Raw genomic sequence first — 27,166 nt, 5'->3', positions numbered from 1 at the left:
TGTGTGCAGTGTGGTGGCAAGTCCGCATTCGCCTATTTGAAATTCACCAACCAAAAGCGTCAGCACCGCTGACTGCCAAGCAGACTCAGAGTGCTCAGCAACTAACAGTGGTCAAGTATATTTTGTTTGCTCATCGTTCTTGAAAAGTACATAGTTCACTATTAGTCAGAAGGTCTTCTGGCTCGATTGTTTTTTCACGCTGGTAAGTTAATGTATTATGTTATTTATTCTTCGGTTAATGAATGATTATCATGATTAACTTCAATAGGACACGCCGTAAATTATTTGCAAAAATCGCAGGGCTTAGGTTAAATTATACTTGTGTTATTTTTGAGTTGGTAATTTAAATAATTTGAAATTGTGAACCGAAAATATAAATTCATTCGTCTAAATTATCATTATCATTTTAATCTTCAATGAGAGATTTAATTATTTCCTTAAATTTGTTGACTAATGTTTATTAATAACCTAATTTTTTTTCAAGGTTGATAATAATAAATACATCTGAAAATGTCTCAAGACGTCAACATGCAAGCTGAAAAGGTCAACAACAAGTTTTATATTTAAAATTGTGTAGTGTATTTATTTAGAACTGTTACTCATTAATTTTATTATTAATTTAAAACAGGACACAGCACCAGTTTATGGTGGTTGTGAAGGACCCGATGCTATGTACGTAAAATTGGTCAGCAGTGATGGACACGAATTCATTGTTAAACGAGAACATGCTTTGACTAGTGGTACCATCAAAGCTATGTTGAGTGGACCTGGGCAATTTGCTGAAAATGAAGCTAATGAAGTTAATTTCCGAGAAATACCGTCAGTATTATTTACTTTGGAATGCCTTTCAAAATGATAATGTTTCTATCGAACTAATTTTTAAATATTTTTGTAGGTCACATGTTTTGCAAAAAGTTTGTATGTATTTCACCTATAAAGTTCGATACACAAACAGCAGCACCGAGATACCAGAATTTCCAATTGCACCTGAAATAGCTCTGGAACTTTTGATGGCTGGTAATTTTTTGGATTGTTGAAAATTGAATTTGTCCAAATATTTTAATATTGACTGGACAGTCTCATTCAAATGTTCAAGTTTCAAAGGGAGAAAGTTTGATCTGGTGGTTGTAAAATCTAGCTACTTTGCCATAGAGAAGCTAGATTCTTAGAATTAATATTTTATTGTTTAAATAACTAAGCACACATTCCTGCTGGGAGTAAATGCATTGAAAAACATTAGAATATTTTTTCCAAATTATTTAACTAGTAATTAAAAAAAAACTATGTCACTTAACTATATTTCATATAGAATTCTGCTGACCATACGTGAAATACATTAAAAAAATATGCATCCATCAGAGAAAAAGGAGTTAGCTTACATTTAATATGAGTCTATGTTTACCAAATATGTCTATAAAGTTTGAATACTTATTTTGTTCAGTTATAACAAAACTTCATGTTGATGACTTTGTAAATGAATAAGTTGCAACTGATACATATTTTTTATAATTATTTATTTAGAAGCTCTTTTAACGGCAATAATGATTTTGAAATAATATGATTAGACTTTGTTTTCAGATTGTTGAAACCTATTACTGGTTGAGTTAAGTTAAGACAGTCTGATTTCAATTATCAAATTACTCATGAACTTTTAAGTTTAAGTTACTATTTAGTTGCTTATCCTGCATCTATAATTAAAATGTATATTCAGTATCAATTGATTTAAATCATACACAAATTTTCAGACTTTCTTACTATTTCTATGATAAATACATTTTATTTCTTTATACTACCACATAGTGTTCTCAAGTGCTAAACATAACATTGTTTACATAAAATTGATGATATATTTGCAAATGCCACCATCTGGCAAATAAAAATTGAAACATATTTTTTAAAACTATGGAAGAAAATACCCATCTTATAAAAGAACTAAGAAGAATATTATAATAAATAGTGCGAGTTCATTTTTTTTGTTTCTTTTTTTTTAATAATGTATAACACTTTTCATTTTTAATAGTTACAGTGATAATGATAAAGTATTTTATCTAATTGTGCAAACCAATACTGATTAATAAAAGCGAATGTTTTTAAACTATAACTTTTGTTTGTTTATTATATTTGTATTGATCACTACGTAATAATTCAACAAAATTTAAGATAATGTACAATAGATCATAAAAGTAATGGAACACCAATCAATATCTTGATGTTTTATAAATGCTTCTTAATATAATTCAAACAAATGATTGTAGACCTATCACCTTGTTACAAATGACTTGAATTTTATAAATTGTTGGTCATACAAAACAATTATCCTTATAAAATTTATTTTTTACTCTCTTTTTCTATGTCTTTGAACTTTGCTTCTAGTCTATTAGAATACGCTAGAAGTTTGTATGCTGCTTGCTCCAATTTTGAAACACTATCGTCTATTTGATTTATATTGTCTAGCACTGGTTGCAATTTCTTATACTTCTGATTTAGTACATCAAGCGATTGACTGACATTACTAGATATTGACTTGAGTTCAGCATATTTGGCTATTGTTTCTTTATTCATTGTTTCCAATAATTTGTAGTCATCGTGAGTAGCAACAAGTTCTTCATGTAAATATTCACTAGTTTTTTGGAACATTGTATTTGCTAATCGACTGAGATTTGGATCATGAGGATCAAGAGCCTCGAAACTGCTTGTACTAGTAGATAAAGTTGTGGCTCGTTTTGGAGATTCAAATCTCAACTTCAAGTCCTGCATGTCTTGAGATTCAGCTACATTCTGCTCTGCTGCAAATTCTAATTTTCCTTTATCGCTGGATGTTGCCATGGTTCTGCTGTATATTTTTCTGAACTGTGATTGTAAACTTTATCATAAAATCGAATCTGAATTCAAACACACATTTCTTTATGTATCAATTGATTTGATGTAAACATAATACACTCATTACCAATGAAGCAGCTGACAGATTGTGAGCATTAAGCTATTTTCACAATGCGCAAAAAGTTTTCCTGATTTTATTATTAGTTATTATTTTTTTCGAAAAAATTGTAACCATTACTTAAATTATAGTCATTTAAATGAATTAATGAAAGTATGTGAAAAAATTTGGGAGATAATTATTGTTTTCAAAAATGTTGACATAAAAATTAAATATTATTTTTAATCATTTTTCATCGTTTTATAATTATAAATTTATATATTTTATTCAGAGAAAACCAGCTGCCCTAAATTTCAAGATCAATCAATTGAATATAATCAATTGAATTATAATTTAAAAAAAAAATTAGCATTCGATTAATGTCAATTCACAATTTTTGCGGTGAAACGTGCGCTTGCATTTTCATATCCAGTTGGCGCTGCTGATGGGCGAAAATTGCCACGCCGCCCGCCACCGGCGCCATCGACCTATTCTATAGTCTGCCGTACTCGTGCTGGAAGCCGTCTTTCGTGGTTTAGCTCTTCGTGAGGTGAGTCAAAGCATTGCTGCATTTTCAAGTTGTGCAAAAGTATGACTGGAAAATAATAATATTAAATATTTCTCACAGTTTAACTATCGATCTATTTAACTGCCAAATATTTGCCATCAACTAATTGCTGAATATTTTTATGTTGCAGGTTGTAAAAAGCCAACAAAAAATCAATCAAAATGGTTGCACAAAAGAAACAGGTTAGTACCATGAGGTTATGCTATATAACACGTGCTAAAAAACACGTTTTTCTATTCTAATTTTTATTCATCCTTCGTCAATTCATTGTTAAATATAATTTTTCACTGATCGTTAAATATCCATTCTTCGTTTTCATAAATTCTTTGAATTTCGGAAGATCATTAAATAATTGATCTAGCACTTGACCCTCTCTCTACTTCATCATTCTTTTCCATTTCATAACTATTTAAATTCAAAGTTTTTGGTTTTGAATATGTTTCTAATAATTTCTTTAATTGGTTATTACAGAAAAAGGCGATGGAGAGCATCAACTCCAGGTTGGCTCTGGTCATGAAGAGTGGCAAATACGTGCTGGGCTACAAGCAGACCTTGAAGTCCCTCCGTCAAGGAAAAGCCAAATTGGTCATCATTGCCAATAACACACCCCCACTCAGGTGAGAGACTGAGATGTAGTACTCCTTTAGTTCTTTTTTTTTTTTTAAATTAAATAAAAGGAGTTCTGCGGAGTAGTCTCATTTAACTGCTCGTAAGTGCAGTTCTGATTCGTAACCATTTCTTTGATATCTAACGTTAACATCGTTTTGCAGGAAATCTGAGATTGAATACTACGCCATGTTGGCCAAAACTGGTGTCCATCACTACACTGGTAACAACATTGAATTGGGTACCGCTTGCGGTAAATACTTCAGAGTGTGCACATTGTCGATCACAGACCCTGGAAACTCTGACATCATCAAATCGATGCCCACTGGCGATCAACAATAAATTTTTAAGTTATCTTTAATATAATTAAAGTATAATAAAAAAAATTTTATACTATAAACTATAGTAGTTTTCATTTAACATCAAGTATTTTAGTTATATAATATAATACTTATAAATTGTTGAGGGCAAGCTAGTAATAATTAGAAAGTAATGAAGAATTACTGCAATTGTAAAACTTCAAAAAAATTTTGTGTAAATATATGATTATTTTTGAATAATAGATCTTGAGATTTTATCCAAATCCTACTATAAAGAAATTCCAAAAAATTAAGTTGAATGAACACCAGCTTCAGATTCTTTAAGTAAATTTTTAAAATCTTTTCCACCAAATTTGTTGAATTTCATTAAAACTAGAGATCTTTGAATATTCTGCATTAAAAATCTGTAAAACTTCTAGTAACTTCTTTGAACTTGAAACTTCATTAGATAAAAAAAATCTGTACAGAAGGTTCATACATACTAGCTCTGCCCCAACTCATATGTCTTCAAATTAGGTGAATCATGAATTATTGAAAGGTAAAAAGAAAATTCGAAGCAAACTGTTCGATTGTAGTCTTTTATTATCATTAGTTTTCTTTTTCATGTTACATGAAATTGTTATGCGAAAATTCGATAAAACAAAATTCTATTGTTTTCATCCTCCTTTAAATATTCATACATGTATACTATGAGTACTTAAAACCATATCCTTGATTGATCCCGATCAAGACTCCAGTTAGATTTGTCCACATGGCTCATTTTCATGTTTCAATTCTTATACAATTAAATTTTTTTTACAAAATTACTTCACTTGAAAAATTGCATAATTTATAGTACCTAAGTCGTTAAATAATATACTTGGTTTGAACTTTTTCATGTAGAATACAGATAAAGATCTTTTCATCGGTTAATTATGCTCATCCACATCATTGAATCTACTTTCAATGAACTTCTATCATTTTTAATACATCTCGTACTTATACCCCGAATGACGTAAATCATAATACGTGCATCAATTATTGTAATTCGTTTAGTTCTCATTTATTCAAATCATTACATTTTTTGTAAGTTTTCAAGTGTTTGTTACGATAAAATTGTGATCACATGCATTTGATTTTATCCCAGATTTTAAATCTAATCGACCGACCGAAACCCACGAATTATTATTTTACATAAACTACAGTTCTGCATTCAATACAGATATTGAGCGATTAATTTTATATTACATTTACAACGAAATTTCGATTATCATCGTCGACATTTTATAGTTCTTTGAACAGGATTGATAAAAGAGTGCTTCCGGGCCGAGTCGAGCGGCCCTGATTCAATCATGATATCGTGTCAAATTGCGATTAAAAATTTCATGAAAATTTTCAAAAATCAAATGACCAATGGGAATCAATGTAAATTTCACGTAGGTTACTCATTTTTAAATTTTGCTCTCCATGGATAATGAAACTTATTAATATAATCTCACAACGATTCGTCGATGTTGCTTTATTTTGAAACTTGTGATTCATTAATCAATTAAACTGCATTAACTCGTTGATATTTTTAAAATAGAGATAAGAAATCGTTTATGCTTTCAAATCAATAACTATCTAACTTCTTTTTTTTTGTATTTCTTGCATATTTCTTTTCATATTTTCATGCAGTTTTTAAAATTGACATGTTTCTCGAAGATAAGTTATTAATTGCATATACTGCACTTGTCATAGGACTCACAATTTAGTACATTATATAAATTTACTTTATTTAAATGTGAGTGAATTTTTCTGTCAAAGCCAAGAATCGCGACATTTTCTCTCGGTAAGTTAATTAAAGGAAAGTTCGGCTTCATCGTTGATTGGATTATTTTATATTACTTTTAAGTTCATTATTAAATATGATGAAAATGTGTTTGGGCATCGGTAGTTTCAATCTTATATTACTACATCAAGGAGTTTACTTTATCGACATTCTTTTAACGCATAAATGATTAGTTAGGAATAAAATTAAAACGATCTAATGATAGAAAGTTTTAAATAATGTTAAAAAATTTAGTGAAAAAAGGTTCTATAAATAATTGTAGTGTACAGTAGTTTATTTCAATAGATAAAACTTAATCGTCTTATGTAAAATAACCATCATAAATACATTGAAATCAACATAAATTTATGCTACAGTTGCATTCGGGGAAATTCAAAAATGAATTGTAATTAGAATTGGAGAAAGTATTCTCTTACAATTCAGTTTATAACAATGAGATATTTTTTTTATATAAAAAAAATGAAAGGATGATATATTCACTTCCATTCGATAAAAAAATCTTAATAAAACCTAATCATTCTTTTCTAAAAATCAAATTCATTCAAAAAAATTGAAGGGTATTTAGCACCCAATAATCAGTGATCACATTCGTATGAGTACATATATTTTCAATATGCATGTGCATTAATTCAACTATCTACAATAATTGCGACAAAATATAAAAATAAATAATAGTGTTTAGCAACTGCTAATCGAATTGATATATAGAAAAAATCCCTTGGCATTACGAAATCGCAGTCGAAATCGTTTAATACGTACGATAAAATTAATGATAACAGTAAACAATAGTAAACGACAGTCACAATTGATAAAAACAGTTATTTTGCCTCGACTATTACAAAACATTACGACTCTAGTGCAATTGATGATTATACACGGATCAGATCAACTACTAAATAAAAGATACCCTATAAAATTCGTAGCTAAATGTATACTCGTAACGGTACAAAAACCATAATCACTTAAAAAACTAATAATACATATATTTGCTCATAAACATGTATTAAAGTGCGTCGGTTTGCACGTATATGCATAAACATAGTAAATAGTATACTCGATGATAACTAAGGCAACCACAAACCAATTTATATTTGAGTTTTCTTCCTCGTTTAGGTGTAATATACAATTTTATTTATGTTTTATTTTTTTATTTTATTTTTTTTTTCGTCTAAGTGTAAAAAATTCGTGTCAACTTTGACGAAACGATTCATTGGAAATCAGCGTAAAAACTATCATATATCAATATCACGTCTATAATTTGCATTTATACTCTATGTCTATGTCGTAGGTATGTATATTGGAGTGCAAATCGTTCTTAACTTTTTTTTTATACATAATCTTATTATTTCCTATCTATACACAATGAGAACAAAAACGATCCCCAACAATGTCGACATAAAATAGTTATTGCAGAGATCATTTTTAGTGCAACTCGTCTTTATACATGAATAGCATTAGTAAAAAAAAAACAAACAAAAAAACAATGGCATACAGAGACAGTGCAAAATTAAAGTCAATAATGTCAGAGACATAAAGAGAGCATCGAGAAATTAAAGGTAATTGATAGGGGTTAAAATTATAAGAGATATTGCGATGTGTGTATTAAACATAATCGAGATTGTGCACCCGAAAAAACACACCAACTTATCAATTTTGTTGTTGTTGTTGTTGTTGTTAAGTTTACTACTAAACTCGAAAAAAAATCGGTCGTCAGTCATTGGCACCGTAAACGTACACACGTTACACATTATGTACTTTTTTAATATCATAATAATTTTTTTTGTTAATCGTGATTTTTTTTCACAACATTCTCGGCAGTACTGCATACGTATATATATAATAATGCAATTACCTTTTTTTTTCGTTTACATATATACGTATTCATAATAGTTGCAAAAATTTTCACATACCCTCATGTATACGCGCGCTCGCGCACGGACAAAAAAATTACACAGCCACTATATTGAATATAGGAGAATGACGAAAAAGCTCAATACACGCGCCAAGTCGTATTTTTATATATCGTATAATAATGCCGCCCGATACACGTAATTGCGTTGTAAATTTGACGCCGCGAGTCAAATATAGGATTCCTCCGTTAAATATATTAGCTCCTTCGTAACACGTATCTTTCATCTATACATAATTCGATCGATTCCAATTGCGTCTCTATCTGAATGCCCGCGTGTGTGTATGTGTGTGCGTGTGTTTGTATATTCGTGTGGATATGCAGACGATCGATAATTTCCACGCCCAACCGTTTCATCGCACACATACTTCCGACTTCCTTTTTGTTTTTTTTTTTGTTTTTTCAATGTCGTTATCATCGTCCATTGTGTCGCATCGAGCGTCTTGTTTTCTTTATTATTTTTTATACGTTATGCCCTTTATTGTCTGTACACGAGCAGACTTTTTTTTTGTTAATATGTATAATATTCGTACGTACGCGTACGCAATAAGATTATCGCAACACACGATCGGTGGTATACCGCAACAAATATACACATCGATCACGCGCGAATCTCGTTTTAAAAATAGTTTTCTTTTCGTCGTCGCTAATTTTTTGTCGTGTTTTTTTTCTCCTTAACGCAACGAGCGCAGCTTGAGCCTGAGCACGAAGTAGGCGACGATGCGCAGCAGTATGAGAAAGCCCACGAGGGCCACCACGTCGATCCAGTAGACGGCCTGGTCCATGGACATGTCGCTGAGAAATTTGCGCGGCGACTTGTACAGGCAAAAGTCCTCCGAGCACTTGAGCGACTTGCGATTGTAGCCGTAGACGGTGATCATGGCGCCCTCGAAGCCGTAGCGTATGTACGAGAAGTAGGAGACGATCTGCAGGTACCTCGGCATGGCGTTGAAGTTGAGAAAGAAGCCGGAGAACAGGACGATCGGCACCGAGGTCACGGGCCCGATGAACACGCCGGACTGTGGAGGATTATGTAAATAAAAGCTGTGTCGTAATTTTCCTGTTACGTTGAACTTACCTCGACGCTCATCGCGGCGCCGATCAGCAGACCGATCGACTGGGCGACCAGCGACGTCAGTATGCAGATGTTGAGATACATGAAGAATCGCTCGTACTCGAGCGGCTGCGACGTCATGAAGTAAACGATGATGATGTAAGCTATCGAGTACACGATCTGGACGGACAAAATTAACGAAACGATTATTATCGCGCGATCGATGACACGATCGAATATACAACGGTGCGCGATCGAATTATCATTACCTGAAACGGTATGTCGGCTAGGGTCCTCGCCAGATAAAAGGCCTTGAGCGAGTACCAGTAGTTCAAGTGCTCCCGCACGAACACGGCCATCTCCACGGGAACTGCAGAAGAAAAAAATCGGTAATGCACTGCCATAATTATCGTACGTTACTTATAATTTTGTTGAAAAAAAAAAAATAAACTCACAAGTGAGGATGGTCGGCATCATGGCCGTGAACATGATGAACATGACGGTGAAGAACACGCAGCCGGCGTTGCTCATGGCCTTGGACGCGTCGTTGCCAATGTCGTAGTAAATTGCCCCGATGAGAAAACCCACGATTATGTGTGATATCAGCCTGACCTTCGTCAATGTCTGAAAATCGACCATGCCGATGTAATGTACGCGCAATGCGCACGAATCTCTCTCTAATAAATTAATAGTCTGCAATTATCCGTATCTCTCTCTTACCATGTCGCGACACTGCGAGAGGAAGGTGCGCTTGAGCAGTATCCAGAACTGTATCCAGCCGTTGGTCGGGAAGCCGACCTTCTGCTCGATGCTCTCGGCGCTGTCGAGCAGCGAGGTGGTGCACGACACGGGCAGGCTCAGGACGCAGCTCGTGCCGTTGCTCGACGACGTCGGCGCCTTGCCGCAGGCCACGCCGTTCGGCACCAGTGCCTGGCCACCGCCCACCACTCCGGCCACCGTCAGTTCCTTGCCGTTGTTGCCGCTGGGCGGTGTCTGCTGATCCTGTTGCTGTTGCTGTTGTTGTTGCTGCTGCTGTTGCTGCTGTTGCTGCTGCTGTTGACCGGCCGGACTCGTCGGCGGCTGCTTGGCGATGTCGTTGGACAGGGCCTGGGCGGCCACCAGGGCCGTCTGGTAGTGCTGATAATTGTTGCACTTGCCGTTGTTGACGGCGCAGACGAGCTTGTGCACGCACTCGCCGTGCTCCCCACTGGCCACTTCCATGACTATAATATTGAAATTATATTATGCATTTTTTTGTTCTCTCGTTCATTGCGACTCGCGTAATAAAGAATCATATACAAATAAATTTTTCGCAATTGCGCTAGAATATCGTATTATGCACTTGTTTATGAAGTTGAAAGAAAAAATTGAAACAAAGCGCGCGATGACGATAAGCATCTCGCAATTTCTCGGAGAGAAAGAGAATTATGAATCACACGCTCGTCGTTGTCGTTAACGCGAGAAAATGCCTAATCGGGTGACGAAACGCAGCTGTTATTGAATAATTTCGTAAAATAACAATATTAGATCGATGACAAAAAAATTAAACTATTGTAAAAATATATCACGCTCTATAGATAATATTTGATTGGGTCGAGAATGAAAGTACTTTAAAAAACAGATTCGATCAGTGAATGAATGAAATACATAATAATCAATACATAATATTTTTTTGTTGTTCATCGTTAATTGAATGCTTGTAAATGTTTTATGAATAATTAAATTTCAAGTAATCCAAGTTACTAAATTGATCCACGTCAGTGACAAAATTGATTCTGTGATATCGGTCGGAAAAAATATTTTTATTCAATCAAGCAATGCAACGCCATTGTGAACATTGATGTGCTAGTAAAGGAAAATATTCATTCACTGGTTATAGTTGGCTCTTTTATCGATATTAATGAATGAACATCACAAACTCATATTAAAATGATTTAGCAACTGTAAAAGTTATAGCGGCTCTTCCGGGTACTTTAGAAAACACATTTCATTTTAATTTTAATGAAAGACAAACAATAAATAATTCGAATAATTAATTATTCACTATTGCTACGTCACTCGTGACGATCATTATTATTGCACCTTAAAATATATATTTAGCATAGTATATTTACCGTAATCGGCAGGATTGTGATAGCTCGGACAGTCCAGGCACATGGACGACAGAAACGGCACCAATCCACCCACGTTGCCCTGATAAATGCACTGTCCCTCGGCCAGTATGTACAGATGATCGAACATCTCGAAGAGTCTCGCGCTCGGCTGGTGTATCGTGCAGATGATGGTGCGGCCGCCCCGACTCAGCGACTTGAGCAGACTCAGACACTGGAAGCAGCTCGAGCTGTCCAGGCCCGAGGTCGGCTCGTCGAAGAACATCACCGGCGGATTGTTGACCAGCTCCAGAGCTATCGAGAGCCGCTTCATCTGGCCGCCCGACAGACGATGGGTCAGCGTGCTGCTGGCGTCGCTCAGGCCGAGGGTCTCGATGATCTCCTCGATCACGACCTTCTTGGCCGCCGCGGTGATGTCCTTGCCGAGCTTGAGATTCGCCGACACCGTCATGGCCTCGTATACGGTGAGATGGGGCAACAGACGGTCGTCCTGCATTATGTAGCAGGACATCTTGCGAAATCGGCGCAGATTGCGATCCTTGCCGTTTATCAGCACCGAGCCGCTGAGATTCGACGTTCTGCAGGGCGGAAAAAAAGAACGATAATTATATATATATAAACGAATTATCGGATCGGCGGGGGCAGAAAAGGAAAACTAGATCAGAAGGTCGCGTGCGGGCCGAGACACGCGACACGTAAAGTAGAAAATACAATCGGGTGAATCGGCGATATTTCAAAATAAAAGAGACTTAATCATCAATTATATTTCATACAATTTGCGAGCTCGAGCTCGGGGCTTAGTAACAAATTAAATTACTCCGAGCCATTATAATCGTCGGAGAATCGTCTCTTGTACGTTACAGCATACCGTATAGAGGAAACTTGCGCGCGGAGCGTCTATTCAAATTTGTTGTATAATGTGGGGCCGGCTCGCGTCGGGATGTATATATTCATAAGAGATTATAGAGCTCCTGTACGTGTATAGAAGTTTTGAAAACTCGGGTCACGTCGTTCGCGCGCGCGGGCTTGACGATTTCAATGGCGACTATACACGTATGCAATGTATATAATACATAATCTATCAAACTACTACGCGAGAAATTGTTATTGCTATACGTTATTGTTTATCGTACATTAACATTCCGGACGCGCACGAGTTTCGAACGAACGAAGGCGCCCTTGGGAGCCGTTTATAATAATAATAATGATAATAACGACACCTTGGACGTGCCCGCAAAAATGATCATAATTGTACTACTCACTTGTAGCCGGCGAGGACGTTCATGAGGGTGCTCTTGCCGGCGCCGGACGGGCCCATGATGGCCGTGAGCTCGCCGCATCTGAACTTGCCCTGGACGCACTTGAGTATCGTCTTGTAACCTGGGAACAGACCGCCTTGGCACGTGAGTCGCGTTTAGATCGGTTCGGGCGCCGCGAGGAGGGTCAGCTGCACGAGGCAGCGATCGTTGACTCCCTCCCGCAGCCAAGTCGTGTATATCTTTTATGTATTTATGTTATTATTGCGTGGGTATTACTTAATATAAATGTATACGAGGCTTAAAGGGAAACGAAAAATTTTTATCGAACATCTTGACATCGATATAGGCACGTGTATGCGCGCGTAACTCTTGGGTCATTCGCATATTTTACTGCCTCTGAAAGAGATGTATACCCAAACGCTTATACATACGGTGCATTGAAAATTTGCACGTGCGCGCGGCTATTTTGGTTTTATCCGAGTCAAACTTCTACGCCAAGATACTCTTTATAGCAACGATATTTTATACTCGCTGGGTTGCATTACAAAAAATCTCTATACGAACTATTCTAAAAATTGTCACGTTACAAATTAAAAATTGACCCATGGCAAAATTTGAGATGTATCTTAAAAAAATGTAATAATTAATGTGTGCCAAGTTCGTATTGTAATGTGATTTATCGCAATCGAAGTAATTATATTCCGATATCGGGCGCTTGTTGATTTCGCCAACAGATGGAGCATCGTAAAGTCGCAAGTGGCAAAAAAATATCCGATCGGTATATATATACAAAATACAACTTTCAAGTCAATTGTGTTATTATCAAATTTATAAAGATAAAATAAAACGATGCTTCAAAATCGCCGATCACGCCCCATGGTCGGACCCACGTACTTCAATTTATCAGAATCATCAGTATTTTCATTGATTATTTATGAATAAATTATTTATTTAGTATCCAAAATGACGAAATAATATATCCTTTTTTTTTAGTTTCATCATAGATTACTTATTGAACTAAAGGCACGAATTTTTTCAGATTTTTTTATTTAATGTCAAAATGCCATGCATGTCTCGATCTCCCCGAAAAATTTTTCCTGGCGTGGGTGTATTAAAGCGTCAAATGCATTACGTTCGAAAAATTTTTTTTTATTAGAAATTTTACTTCCGACTGCTCAGCCATACTCATATAATACGTTTGTCTGCTCGCTTCTGTTGTGGCGACTACAGTATACGACTATAGGCTCTCGTTTCTCCGTGTGTTTCTCTTCTCTTTCTCTCTTTCTCTCTTTCTCTCGTTTGCCTCACTGCTCGCGACATGTAGCTCGACCGCAAGTTTTTTTTAAGGCTCATTCTACATAAGCTGAAATGCGCGAGATCGGTAGTAGCGAGCAATGCGAGCGAAAGTCGCGCACAGTCGTACAAGCTCCGATGCATTCCAAGCCATTTCGGCTTTGAATGCAAAAGGAGCTTAAAACAGCTTGACACATGTACAACGCAGTTAGTAAGCATAACAACGCCGTAGCGAGAGTAACAGCTGCATCGGCTGTTTATAGCGTGCGATCGACTGTTGCTAGTGATTATCGTGAAAAATAACAAATATCTTACAATTTTAAGCGATTGTTTTGTGCGTGAGTGCGTAGGACAATGTCGCAAGACAGTGAAAACTTCGCGAAAAAATTTAAGAGTTTAAGCGAACAGTTCGATCGAGAGGTCAAACAAAAGAAACGCGAATATCTTGTTAAAGTTTATACCTTGGTGGCAAATTGGCAGGGCCAAAATCCTAATCTCCGGGACATTTTTCGTCCCGAAGCAATCGAGGATTTTCTCAAACACTCCGTGGAGCACGACACAATCGAGGCACAAACAACTTCATTCATTGATTTTGTGATCAGGGACGGCTACAAAGACGCGCCCAAAGTCAATCAGAACGGCCAGCCGTTGTCGCGTCGCACCACAGCGCTGCATTGTGTGACCAAATCCAGATCCGAAATCGCCTCTAATCTTTTTAAAATCTACGACAGATACGACGTGAATTACACCGACGAAGATGGTTTGACGCATTTCCATGTGGCCTGCATGGCAGGATGTTACGAGGTTGTCAAGAAATTCCTCGAGCTTGGCCAGGTCGATCCCAATCTTCTCGTGACAAAAACAGGTGACTCGCCGCTGCATTTCGCTCTGCGCAAGGAAAAAAACAAGGTAGTCGAATTGTTGCTGAGAGCTGGTTCTGATCCGAATTTGACCAACAAGAAAGGATCGACTGCGCTGCACATCGCATGCAATAGTGGCGACGTGGACTCGGCGAAGATGATATTCGAGATGAGCGACGAAAAATTTCGGCCGGTGCAAGTTAATGCTCAGGACAATTCGGGTAATGCACCGCTGCATTTTGCCTTGGGCAACGGATACGAGGACTTAATGGAACTTCTACTGAGAAATGGCGCCAATCCGAACATAGCCAATAAGGAAGGCGCGACACCTCTGCACTTTATAGTCAGCAATTTTGCCGATGTCCCTGATTATTTGGAACTATTCATCAAGATCAGCAGAGAAGTCAATCAGATTGTGCAGATCGACGCTCGGGATAATTTGGGTCGGACACCGCTGCAATTGGCCGTGGCGAAAATTAGGCGGTATAATGTCAAAGATTTGTTATCTAGTGGTGCCAATCTATCAAACTTCGTTTTTCCCGATGAGAGTTACTTTGGTGATAATTTGAAATCTTTCGAAGATTCTAATCTGTTAGAATTCAAATACCTCTCAGTGCTTCTCGCCCTAGTATTTGTTGAATTCCTAGAAGAATGGGGATACGAACTAAAGAAAGGCGATGCCCTGACGATCATGAAATGCTTCGCCAAGTACGAAATGTTCAAGAAATCACCGTTGGTTGAAGAGCGTTGGTACGAGGCAGACTGGTTCGCGGAGGATGCGAAAAAAAAAATTATAGATGATGGTCCTTCGTTCTATGACTTGATGAGGTTACAACCCGATACAGCGGCGAAATTACTCATAGGTGCTGACTATTTCAAATTATTTATGGCAGTTGATTACAAGTTCATTTCCCCCTTTCACGAAAAGGCTTGCCGTGCGCATCTGTGCGAAATAAGGTCGAGAGAATTTTATCGACGATGGGCACTGCCTTCCTTCAAGGAGCTAACGCGTCGTCACAACTTGACAAATGTCTGCTGCAATATGATCATCGATAATCTAACGAACGACGATTTATTTAATATTTGCTTGGCGGCTGAAGGCCAAACCTAAGGATAAACATATTTGTAAACTTGTTTTATGTCTGTTCATGTAAATAAATATACACAAAAAATGTAATTAAAATTTGCTTAGATTTTTATTTTTTCATCTTAATTTTATTTTTTCCGAAGGTTGGAACAATTTTTCGCGAAAAAGCTCTCCTTGACTCAAGACTGAGCTTGTAAAAACTTTTTTGTCTCATAGCCGGGCACGTATGATTCAATGCACCAGAATAATCAGTGTTTTGATTAATTATTATTAAATTATTTATTCATTGCCCGAAACGACGAAATACACCCTTTTTTGAGTGTTCATTATAGATTAATTTTTTCAGATTTTTTCTCCGCTAGAAATTTTTTTATTTGATGTCAAAAATAGGGGCCATGCATGCCTCGGTCTCACCTAAAAGTTTTCCCTACTCATATATTTTCCAACGTCGAGAGTATAGTATTCAAAACAAATTTTTTCCGAAATTTTACTTCGCCATGCTCATAAAGACTGAGCGCAAATACCGGCTTAATGAATTCGAGAGACAAAAACATGGCTTAGTCCGATGAAAGTATTTCTCGTTTCTCGTCGTGTATCTCTTCTTTTCTCTTCTCTCTCTGTCGCTTGTCCCACTCTGCACTCGCGACATATAGCTTTATCGCTCGTAGTTACGTCTCTTCTTTATCGACACTCGCAGAGGTACCAATTATAGACCGGCTATCTTTTAAACTTGTGCCTACTGTAAGAATTGACATATAGCAGATGCACCGTGCGTTTCTCTTCGTTACGCTCACGCTGCTGGTGAGGCCCCTTCTACATAAAGCTGAAAAGGCTTCGTTCTCAACGCTTGAATGCCAATCGCGTATGCATTCCAAGCCGTTCGAGCTTATGTAAAAGGAGCTTAAGATAGCTCTACATGCGTACAATACAATCAGTAATAGCGTTGGTTTCAATGAGCTCTATACGCTCATAGTGTATGACCAAAATATACCGTGGCGCCGGTGGTAGCGCAGAGCTGAAACGGGTTATCGAGCATATTGCGAGCGCGAAATATCAGTTGAACTCATTTGATTACTATCATTAAATGGTAAATTAAATATCGGATATTGTTCCTATGTTGAAATAAATATATTTTATTATAATTTAATCAATAAACATTATTATTTTTACTTAAATAAAGAATAACTACATGCGTGCCACCATCGGCGCCACGGTATATTTCGGTCATAGACTATGAGCGTAGAGCTCACTGAAACCAACGCTGGTCAGTAAGCGTTACAACGCCGCAGCGTGAATAACAGAGAAAAATCAGCCGTAGCAAGTGATTCTCGTGCAAAATAAGAAATACCGTGAATTGAAAGTGATTGTGCGTTGCGTGAGAGTGAGAAACAATGGCCCGAGAAAACCGAAACTGTTTGGAAAAATTCAAAAGTCTTCACGAAAAGATCAATAAAGAGATTGAAGATAAGAGATGGGAATTTTTTTATAATATTTATCACTTGATCAAAAATTGGGAGGGTGAACTTCCAAATCTCCGGGACATTCTTCGGCCCGAAGAGATCCATTGGTTTCTCACGAATGCTGTGAAGTGCAACAATGAGAGCAAGTTCAACGAAATCATCGACTTTGTGATCAATACTGGCTACAAAGACGAGCCTGAGGTGGACTATGACGGCAAGCCATGGTTGCGTCGAACTACACCAGTACATCATGCGATTAGGAGCAATAAAAGATACATCAATGATCTTTTTAAAATTTATGACAGATTCGACGTGAACTACACCGACGAAGATGGATTGACGCATTTCCATGTGGCCTGCATGGCAGGATGTTACGAGGTTGTCGAGAAATTTCTCGAGCTCGGCCGAGTGGATCCCAATCTTCTCGTAACAAAAACAGGTGACTCGCCGCTGCATTTGGCTGTGTTTTCACGCAACAAAGAAGTGATCGAATTGCTTTTGAGAAGCGGCGCCGATCTGACTTGCGCCAACAAGCACGGACGGATTCCTTTGCACACAATGAGCCAAATGTGGTTTGTGTATAAAGAGGTGGCGAAGATGTTATTCGAGATGAGAGACGAAAGATATCCGCCGGTTCAAGTCAACGCTCAAGACAAGTTAGGTAACGCACCGCTGCACTATGCCTTGGAATACGGCCACGAGGACTTGATGAAACTTCTGCTGAGAAATGGCGCCAATCCGAACATAGCCAATGCGGAAGGATCGACGCCTCTGCATTTTATTTGCAAGGATCATCGATGCGATGACGATGAATTGTTGGAGCAATTTTTGGAGATCGGCAAAGAAGTCAATCAGCCGGTACAGGTCGATGCACTGGACAACTTGGGAAGGACACCGCTTCAATGGGCTGTGGCGAATCTTTTACCGGACGTGATCGATGTACTTTTGGACAATGGTGTTGACCTATCCAACTTCGTTTTTCCTGATGAGAGTTACTTCGCCGAGAAATTCGAATCTACCAAAGATCTGGTTGAAGAAAATAGTCTTCATTTTAATTTCTATGCAGTGCCTCGCTCCCTAGTCATCGTTGAGCGCCTAGAGAAAAGAGGATACAAGCTGGAACTAAGCGACGTCTTGACGATCATGAAATGCTTCGCTAAGTATGAATTGTTTCAAAAATTATTGTATGTTACAGAGCCTTGGTACGAGAGCGATTATTTCGCGGAGAATGCGAAGGAAATTATGATAAATGATAGTCTTTCGCTCTATGACTTGATGGGATTGCAACCCGAAGCTGCGGCGAAACTTCTCACGTACGAGGACTATTTGGAGTTAGTTTACGAAGATAATTACAAGCTTTTCACATATTATAGACAGGCTTGCGGTGTGCATCTGTGCGAGATGATGTCGAGAGGATTTTACCGACGATGGGCACTGCCTTCTTTCGAGGAGCTAACGCATTACCAATTGCCAAATCTCTGCTGCGATTTAATCATTAAGCAGCTAACGAACGACGATTTATTTAATATTTGCTTGGCGGCTGAAGGCCATAGCTAAGCATAAACATATTTGAATGTTATAGATTTTCTACATATGATTCATGTGAATAAATTTTAAAAAATTCAATTAAAATTTGCCGAGTTTTTTATTTTTTTGTTTTAATTTTATTTTCTCTCATCTTAGTTTGGCATAATTGTATATCTGCGGTAAAAAGACAAAATAACTTTCTCTTCAAGTCTACTTTTCGTCTTTTCGAGAAAAGCGCGCTTTAAATTGCATGAAAGAGCCCAATTAGATGAGGACAACTTGAAGTCGTGATTTCTTTTGCAAATCTTAAAACAATTTTGCATTGAAAATATTTGTAACACTCTAACAATTTTGAATTACAGATAAAGACAACGATTAGAAATTTCCGGGCCCGTGTGAAATACAACATATCGGAAAAATCAGTATTTCGAAAGATTATTATGGTTGAATTATTTATCATCTAAAATGTCGAAATAAAGCTTTTTTGAGATTTCATCATAGATAATTTGTTATACTATTTTTTTCTCCATGAGGAAATTTTTTTTATTCAATATGAAAAACTGTCCGCAGTGACCCGATGTTTCCATAAATCTGACCGCTTGCTTCTGCTGCGGCGACTACATCTCAGCGTCCATTCCTTTGTAACGTCTATATATCGCATATGTGTAACCGTCGAGTATCTCTGTCTCTCTCTTGAACTCGTTCGCTGGTGCTCGTGCGGGTCGCTACTTGTTTGGGATCAAACAGCGGCTAATAGCTCGATCGCATGTTTTTGTAAGATCGCAATAGCGCATAGTCAGTAGTGAGTGCGCGTTACGAAGCCACGCAGTGTAAGTAAAGAAAGATCAACAGCAGCAAGTGTTTTGTCGTGATAAAGGAAAAAAAAAATCGTAATTATAAGTAATTTTGTGTTTGTGCGAGTGTGTATAAAACAATGGCGCAAGAAAATCAAAACTGTTTGGAAAAATTCAAAAGTATGCACGAAGAGTTCAATCGAGAGATCAGAGAAAAGAGACGCGAATTTCTTTGTAAGCTTCATCCCTTGATCAGAAATTGGCAGGGCGAACTTCCGAATCTTCGGGACATTCTTCGGCCCGAAGAGATCGATTGGTTTCTTGCGGAGTCTGTGATGTACGATGATAGCTACTATGACGATGATAGCGCTGACACTGACGCGTTGTTAAACATCGACCCCGAACCACTCGTCGACTTTGTGATCAGTACCGGCTACAAAGACGAGCCCAAAGTTGATGAGAGCGGCAAGCCGTCGTCGCGTCGTACCACACCACTGCATCATATGCACGAATTCAGGTCCGATGTCGTGTCTAAACTTTTCCATATCTACGACAGATTCGACGTGAACTACACCGACGAAGATGGATTGACGCATTTTCACGTGGCCTGCGAGTACGGATGTTACGACGTCGTCAAGAGATTCCTCGAGTTCGGCCAGGACCCTAATTGCCTCGAGGGAAAAACAGGCGAGTCGCCGCTATACAAGGCTGTGTGGTTCTTTGACAGGCAGATGGTCGAATTGCTGCTGAGAAATGGGGCTGACCCAAATTTGGCTAACAAGAAGGGATGGACCCCTCTGCACCGTATGAGTTATAGAGACGATTCTGCTGACTTGCCGAAGATATTATTCGAGGTCAGCGACGAATTAAAAAAGCCGGTAAAAATCAATGCCCAAGACAAGTTGGGTGTCACGCCGTTGCACTTGGCCATGGAATGGCGTATAGAAACCATGAACATCAAGTTTTTGCTGGAAAAGGGCGCCGATCTAAACATAGCTGATGCAGAGGGATTGACACCTCTGCACTATATTTGCAAGGTGGATGAATTCCATACTGAAGAAAGATTAATGGAGGTAGTCTTCAAGATTTGCAAAGAAGTCGATCAATTGGTGCAGGTCGATGTTCGAGACAGGAAGGGTCGGACACCGCTGCAATGGGCTGTGGCGAATCTCATGCCGAATACCGTCCAAGTATTGTTAAATAATGGTGCTGATCTTTCTAAGTTCGTTTTTCCCACTGAAAGTTACTTCGCTGAGGGATTTACAAAAGATGAGGATGAAGATTTTCAGATTCAGTTTAAATTGAGTCTAGTGTCTGGCGCTCTGGCCGTCGTCGAGTGCCTAGAAATAAGTGGATATAAATTGGGACGAATCGACGCCCTGACCATTATGAAATTTTTCGACGAGTACGAATTGTACGAGAAGTTGGTGCATTTCAAAAAGTCCCGGAACTACAACGAGGAGTTTACGCAGAAAGCAAAAGAGATATCGATAAATCCAAACCTGTCGCTCTACGATCTGATCCAGTTGCGATCCAAAGATGTATCGAAAATGATCACGTATTCGGATTACTGCAAGTTGGCGAGCATAAACGATATTTGGAAACTTCCCAAACGTCCAAATGAGGCCTGCGCCGTGCATCTGTGCGAGAAACTATCTAGAGGATTTTTCCGGCGATGGGGCCTGGACTCTTTCTTGCAGCTGACGCGCAACCAACTGCCCTTGCTCTGCTGCGACGTAATCGTCGAGAACTTGACGAACGAAGATTTATGGCGCGTTTGCTTGGCGGATACTAGTCAAAGCTCGTGATAAGTATTCTTCTAGAATTTTCAAGTGTTCCTACATGTGTAGTTACTAAATTTTTGAGATTTTTCACATCATGTTGATGAATAAATTTAAAATAAAATTTAATGAAAATTTGTTATTTCCCAACTCCTCATCACTTTTTTCATTATTAAACTCAAGTCTGAGCTAGAAATTCTTTTAATATTCATTTAGAAGATCAACCGATTGATTATGAAAAAGCATTATAACGGAAAATCTCGTAATTCGACCCAACATTTCTTACAGTTACAACTATCAAAATAAGACAGTAATTTCAATTCTGAACAACTTTGCATCAAAATACGTGTTCTCGTAATTTTTAGATTTTTTTGAGGTGAGCTATTAAAGTTTTGATAGAGAAAGATGTATTTATGTATTTAGAAATTTACATCAATATAATTTTCTATGCATCAACTCTTATAGATCATCTTATAATACTAATTTTTTTTACTTCTGATTCTTACGAACGTAACATTCTTAGTAAGATTTCGTCAAAGTGGTCGAGGGTCACAATGATTTTCCATCCGCGTGTTTCAAAACCAAAATATCAGAAAAATCCGATTGATACGATTTCGGATTCTCTCGATAAAAGACAGGTCTCGAGTTGCTTAAATCTTTTTCGAGTATTTTTTAAATAAAAACTTATGTTACGTGCGGTGAGTATCGCGTTAAACCCATGAAAAACGAACAAGTGCAACATAATCTTTATATGCAGAAAGAATCAGAGTTTTTTTGGTAGCTGTGATTGTCCGACGCTCACGGTGCCGAGGGCCTATGAGTCTACTCGATACTACAGATTGGTGCTCATTCCTTTGTCATGACGTCTATGCCTGGCTGTTTCGCGTTCGATCTTCGCTTGTCTCGCTCTCTATATTAATATACTTGTAGTGCGTGTCCGAGCGAGTTGCTTGGTCGAACAACGACGCAAAGTCAGTATTAGTCAGTACAGTACAAGTTACGCCACCGCCGCGTGAATAACAAAGAAAAATCAGCTGTAGCAAGTGATTCTCGTGCAAAATAAGAAATACCTTGAATTGAAAGTGATTGTGCGTTGCGTGAGAGTGAGAAACAATGTCCGGAGACAACCAAAATTGTTTGGAAAAATTCAAAAGTATTCATAAAAAGATCAATGAAGAGATTGAAGATACGAGAGTGGAATTTCTTCGTAATATTTATCACTTGGTCAAAAATTGGGAGGGTGAACTTCCAAATCTCCGGGACATTCTTCGGCCCGACGAGATCGATTGGCTTCTCGCGGAGTCTATGAAGTTCATCGACCTAGACGAAATCATCGACTTTGTGATCAATACTGGCTACAAAGACGAGCCTGACCTAGACTATGACGGCAAGCCATGGTTGCGTCGAACTACACCAGTGCATCACGCGGCCAGAAGCACTTTTCCTGGGTGTGATGATAAGATCCGTATGCTCTTTAAAATATACGACAGATTCGACGTCAACTACACCGACGAGTCTGGCCTCACACACTACCACGCGGCCTGCGCCTCAGGGTGTTACGAAATTTTCAAAAAATTTTTCGAGCTCGTTCGGGATCCGAATCTCCTGGTGGGGAAAACGGGCGACTCGCCGCTGCACTTCGCTCTAAAAAACGATAACAAGGAGGTGATCGAATTTCTGTTGAGAAGCGGCGCCGATCCGACTTGGGCCAACAAGGACGGACTGACTCCTCTGCATATCGTGAGTCGCTATTCAAATGATTCTAAAGATGTAGCCAAGATGTTATTTGAGATAAGAGACGAAAGATATCCGCCGGTTCAAGTCAACGCTCAGGACAAGTTAGGCAACGCACCGCTGCACTATGCCTTGGACTACGGGAAGAGGAACTTGATGGAATTTCTGCTGAGAAATAGCGCCAATCCGAACATAACCAATGTAGAAGGATCGACGCCTTTGCACAATATTTTTAATGATCATCAATACGATGACTATAAATTGGCAGAATTATTCTTTAAGATTTGCGAAGAAGTCGCTCAGTTGGTGCAGGTCGACGTTCGAGACAATAAGGGCCGGACACCGCTCCAATGGGCTGTGGCGAATCTTTTACCCGACGATGTCAATGTACTTTTGGACAATGGTGCTGACCTATCCAACTTTGCTTTCCCCACTGACAATTATTTTGCCGAAGGATTCGAATCTACAAAAAATTTGGATGATTTTGAAGATAAGATCAAGTTTAAATTTACAGCAGCACCTCGTGCCCTAGTCATCGTCCAAAGCTTAGAAGAAAGAGGATATCAGCTGGATCGAATCGAAGCTCTAACGATCATGAAATTTTTTGCCAAGTACGAATTGTTTGAGAAATCAACGGATTCTAGTAGCGTGCAGGAATTTAAAAAATGGTTTGTTGATGAAGCTAAATGCATAATGATAAAAGATAATGATCCAAGTCTAACGTTATACGACCTGGTCCAAATGAGACCCGAGGAGGCTGCAAAACTAGTCACGTATGAGGATTATTTCGATTTAGCTTACACCTACGATGCTGATGATTGGCCCATTTACCGGACTTATCGAATGGCTTGCGTTGCGCACATATGTGAGAAGCTATCGAAAGGATTTTTTCGACGCTGGACGCTGGAATTTTTTTTGGAGCTGACACGTTACGAGTTGCCAATTCTCTGCTGTGAAATTATTCTCAAGGAGCTAATGAACGAAGATCTATGTAACGTTTGCTTGGCAGTTACAGGTCAACACTTATGATAAACATATTTGTATAATTTTTCCACGTCGAGTGTTACTATATTTTTCAAATTTTTCATATCATTCGAATTAATAAAATTTAAACAAATTCAATAAAAACTTGCTTCGATTAAAGTTTTTTGTTCTAATATTACTTTTTTCTAAAAGTATCTATCTAAAAGTAATTCTTTAAAAATAATTACATCGATCGATCTTGTCTCGAGACTCTGCGTATCAACTCATCGCTCGATCCATTAGAGCTTCCATATTCTGCACATGGCATCTACGGACTACGATCATAAAAATAATAATAAAGATCCGTTGATAGATCGATCGCGCGCACACGAGGAACGTCGTGTGCGCTCGATCTTCGTGCGCTGATTTGTTATTCATCGAGTCATCCTAGTGCGCCGGGTCAGTCGGTCAATGTAAATTATCCAAATGATATTTCTCTCGTGTATTTATACACGATCTTATAAGCACGCGAATGAAAAAAAGTGCGATATCCATACCTCGTTCCAACGTAATTATAATTTAAAAAATAAGAAAAATTATGCGCGCCAAGCGAGACTCTACTCTAGCTGCCAAGTTTGTATCTCTCTTTTCTGTCTTTTCTCGCGTTTGCAACCGCAGACGACGCAGCAGCAGCAGCAGCAGCAGGTGCATATATAACGCGCGTAAAGCAGCCAAAGCTCCCTATCCGTACACGTATATTATATACAAATCTTTATGGTACAAATTTATCGATCCTATCCCCCCGCGAGACCAATGGGTCTGCGCTCGGTCGTTCACTCGTCTCGTACGCTTGCACTCGCCACCGCCGCCGCTGCATTTCGAGTCGAAGAGAGTGAGAGAGAGAGAGGGAAAGCTCGAGCTTGCACCGAGTCGACCCGCCCGACTTTGACGGGCGACCGCCTCCCCCCTCCCTCCCCCCACGCCTCGTGGGTACTTCGCGACCCAGTTCAACCGATTTTACTCCGTTCGCTGTACAAGTGTGTGAGTATGTGTGTGTGTGTACGTGTGTATGCAACTGCTGTGCAGTTGGACTCGAGAAGAACGAATGCGGACTTAAATATATAATAATGATATAAAATACGCCCGACGACTACGACACTTTACCCCAAACTGGTGATTTTCGAGGCGCGCGCGCGCGCGCGATACACTCGAGCTCATCAGCGCGGCTATTGTGTAATGATCGTACAAACTTCTCTGGACCGGGGGAGTAGGTCTTTTTGAAGTTTCGTATACGTATATAGTATACTCGTCGAGGCAACAGTTGACCTTACCGAATCGTGTTTTTCTTTCTTTTTCTTTTGCGCTCGGAGAGGAGCTTTTCCTCATCTGGGTTGAGTAAAAGATTGATCGTGTATTTTGTATTGCATGGTTGGAGAGAGTTCGTGTGACAGTATATTTATTAAATACCAACTAATTGATGCATCGCCCTTTTGTTCCGAGTATAATAAATTTAATTTAGCCCTGTTCTCGACTTCGCGTCGTGTATACATGCCAAAATACGCGGGGTATACAGTAATGAAAATTTTCCCACGCATTTTCTGACATTTTTATTCAATATTCGTCGAGAAGTAGCAAATATCCACGAGAAGAATGGAACGTAAATCCTTCGTGTTACGTACAGCTCCTTAACAATATATTTTATTGAGAATCTCAAAGAGGATTTGAAAAAAATGTTTCATCTTTATCCCGGTTTTAGGTTCCCTTGCGAATAAAACTAGATAAATATTTCTCTCGTGTGCATAGAAAAGAGTTTCATTTGAATTGTATTCATTCAAATTTCTTATTTATTATATCTTGAAAGGGGAAAAAAATTTCACGAACACGTCCCAATTTCGCGATTGTCGGATGACAACGAAGCTGCGTCCTTAATTAAAAGAAAACGTATAGAGTTTGTTCGGCGGACAGTGGTATCTGTCGAGCGTAATTGACACACGCGACTCTCGTACTTATATTACGTCAATTCGCCAAATGAATTTAATTAATAAATCGACGAGAGCCTTTTTTGAGGGTGAACAGAAAAAATAAGACGAGTATAGATGAATCGATAGATTTCGCGTCGGAAAATTGTACCTATTAAATCCTTCAGCTAAAATATTTCGTTTACATATATTATCCTTGCCCACAGTTACGTAACTATACACGACAACGACGACGTACTCCGCCAACATCAGATAACTCGTGGGCGGCGAGTGTCTTCTCCGAGGGACTGGTGCGACGCGCCTTTTTTTTTTTTTGACGACTACATATAAAAAGAATATCGTACACGTACCTCTCTGTCGTCCCTCGGAGACGCTGTAGGCGAGATTCTTGAACTCGATGTCGACGGGCGGCCGCTTCGGCAGATGGGTGAGCGCAACCGCGGGCTTTTTGAACGGCTGATGATGCTGGCCGGGACTCGTGTGATTGTTGGGCACTTTGCGCGGCGCGCAGAGCATGTTGTTGCCGACGTTCATCGGCTGCTGCTGATTGTTGGTTCCGACGACGCCGCTGCCGACGACGACCACGGACGGCGGTGCCGCTGCCACGTTGCCGTTGCCGTTGCTGGCGCCGTTGTTGTTGCTGTTGCCGTTGCCGACCCCGTTGTAGGCGCAATTCTGCACGTAATTCTGCGGACCGCTGCAAAGTAATAATTGAGAAAGAAATTTTATGATTATCTCGTGTTGTTGTTTTTTGTTACTGTTGAATTTTCTCGATTGACGCGCGAATTCGACCCCCCGGGAGTCGACAAAACATATTTTTCATTCATTCATACTGACGCTATTATATTCGCATCGACGCGCGCTTATACGAATGCAGAATAACGTTCGGTACAACGAAGTGTCTGCATCGAGGAATTTTCATTAGTATACCTTAAAAATACTCTGTACGCAGAGATCGTCTCGTTTATGTGCAAGGATTAAGATTTTTCACGAACGACTTCTTCGACCTTATACTTAAGAGTAATTACATAATTCAAGTACAATCAAAAATATGTACTGCTATAGTTTCTCGATTAAGCATTATATCCTCGCTCAGTCGCGTATATTACAGTACTCCTCTTTGTTATAGAAAAT

General features: G+C 38.6%; 5 protein-coding genes across 6 annotated transcripts in view; 3 read left to right on the top strand and 2 right to left on the bottom strand.

The window, feature by feature from the left end:
* The first annotated feature begins 95 nt into the window (after positions 1-95).
* LOC106659581 (elongin-C) lies at positions 96-1,967 on the top strand. Its single transcript, XM_014382184.2, has 4 exons — positions 96-202; positions 485-543; positions 629-819; positions 896-1,967. The coding sequence occupies exons 2-4, from the start codon at positions 511-513 to the stop codon at positions 1,035-1,037; spliced, it is 366 nt and encodes a 121-aa protein (XP_014237670.1). The 5' UTR covers positions 96-202; positions 485-510; the 3' UTR covers positions 1,038-1,967.
* Positions 1,968-2,053: 86 nt separating this feature from the next.
* LOC106659580 (biogenesis of lysosome-related organelles complex 1 subunit 2) lies at positions 2,054-2,984 on the bottom strand. The gene has a single exon (XM_014382183.2). It carries the CDS (start codon positions 2,824-2,826, stop codon positions 2,329-2,331), a length of 498 nt encoding a protein of 165 aa, XP_014237669.1. The 5' UTR covers positions 2,827-2,984; the 3' UTR covers positions 2,054-2,328.
* Positions 2,985-3,452: 468 nt separating this feature from the next.
* On the top strand, positions 3,453-4,491 carry LOC106659582 (60S ribosomal protein L30). Its single transcript, XM_014382185.2, has 4 exons — positions 3,453-3,467; positions 3,616-3,667; positions 3,957-4,102; positions 4,256-4,491. The coding sequence occupies exons 2-4, from the start codon at positions 3,647-3,649 to the stop codon at positions 4,431-4,433; spliced, it is 345 nt and encodes a 114-aa protein (XP_014237671.1). The 5' UTR covers positions 3,453-3,467; positions 3,616-3,646; the 3' UTR covers positions 4,434-4,491.
* Positions 4,492-8,713: 4,222 nt separating this feature from the next.
* The window catches only part of LOC106659576 (ATP-binding cassette sub-family G member 4), a 34,909-nt gene continuing 16,456 nt past the window's right edge, over positions 8,714-27,166 (bottom strand). The window contains exons 3-10 of one of the 2 annotated variants that reach the window (XM_014382177.2): positions 26,383-26,729; positions 12,558-12,690; positions 11,299-11,873; positions 9,905-10,407; positions 9,640-9,808; positions 9,454-9,554; positions 9,209-9,364; positions 8,714-9,149 (exon numbers count right to left, since the gene is read on the bottom strand). In XM_014382177.2, the coding sequence (XP_014237663.1) occupies positions 8,805-9,149; positions 9,209-9,364; positions 9,454-9,554; positions 9,640-9,808; positions 9,905-10,407; positions 11,299-11,873; positions 12,558-12,690; positions 26,383-26,729 (2,329 nt within the window). In that variant the 3' untranslated portion in view covers positions 8,714-8,804. The remainder of the gene's footprint in view (positions 9,150-9,208; positions 9,365-9,453; positions 9,555-9,639; positions 9,809-9,904; positions 10,408-11,298; positions 11,874-12,557; positions 12,691-26,382; positions 26,730-27,166) is intronic. The other variant, XM_014382178.2, reaches the window with a different exon arrangement.
* On the top strand, positions 13,766-15,897 carry LOC106659578 (putative ankyrin repeat protein RF_0381). The gene has a single exon (XM_014382180.2). It carries the CDS (start codon positions 14,202-14,204, stop codon positions 15,816-15,818), a length of 1,617 nt encoding a protein of 538 aa, XP_014237666.1. The 5' UTR covers positions 13,766-14,201; the 3' UTR covers positions 15,819-15,897.

Source organism: Trichogramma pretiosum, unplaced genomic scaffold, assembly GCF_000599845.2.
Source record: "Trichogramma pretiosum strain Unisexual culture from Peru unplaced genomic scaffold, Tpre_2.0 scaffold74, whole genome shotgun sequence".
Classification (NCBI taxonomy): domain Eukaryota; kingdom Metazoa; phylum Arthropoda; class Insecta; order Hymenoptera; family Trichogrammatidae; genus Trichogramma; species Trichogramma pretiosum.
Note: the sequence above shows the minus strand (reverse complement) of the source record. Positions and strands in the feature narration are given on the sequence as shown.